Source organism: Galeopterus variegatus, unplaced genomic scaffold, assembly GCF_000696425.1.
Source record: "Galeopterus variegatus unplaced genomic scaffold, G_variegatus-3.0.2 Scaffold15526, whole genome shotgun sequence".
NCBI classification, from domain to species: Eukaryota; Metazoa; Chordata; class Mammalia; order Dermoptera; family Cynocephalidae; genus Galeopterus; species Galeopterus variegatus.
The window spans coordinates 5,763-6,171 of NW_007741637.1; the positions used below are offsets into that span (position 1 = coordinate 5,763).

Sequence of the window (409 nt, forward strand, 5' to 3'; positions counted from 1 at the left end):
GGCATTCCAGGAGCAGGACAGCTGAGAAGGGCAGGAGGGTTGACAAATTAGGAGGCCCAAGCACAAAATCCAACACTCCTAGGGGAGAGGACACTCTCCAAGGCCTGGTTGCTCCTCTGGAGTCCAGCTGCTCACCTAGTTTGCCCAACAGCATCTGCCCTATGTCCTTGATGTCTTTATACTCATGGAGCTGGGAGATGTGGTCCCCCAGTTCATCTGCACTGTAGCTCCTGGGGTGAGGGATGGAGAGAGAGAAACACAGGCTGTTAAGAAAGCGGATGAGGATCCCAGGCTCAGACAGTAATGATGCATCTTGGGCTGGCCAGTCAGCTCACTTAATAAGAGCACGGTGCTGAGATCTCCAAGGTCAAGGGTTCAGATCCCTGTACTGGCCAGCCACAAAAAAACC

The 409-nt window shown here is 53.3% G+C and overlaps 1 protein-coding gene across 1 annotated transcript in view; it reads right to left on the bottom strand.

The window, feature by feature from the left end:
* Positions 1-3: 3 nt before the first annotated feature.
* LOC103582283 (DNA repair protein SWI5 homolog) overlaps positions 4-409 on the bottom strand; it is a gene marked incomplete at both ends in the record, with an annotated part of 12,690 nt that continues 12,284 nt past the window's right edge. Inside the window, 2 exons of the mRNA XM_008563924.1 lie at positions 4-21; positions 136-230. Coding sequence (XP_008562146.1) covers positions 4-21; positions 136-230 — 113 coding nt within the window. The remainder of the gene's footprint in view (positions 22-135; positions 231-409) is intronic.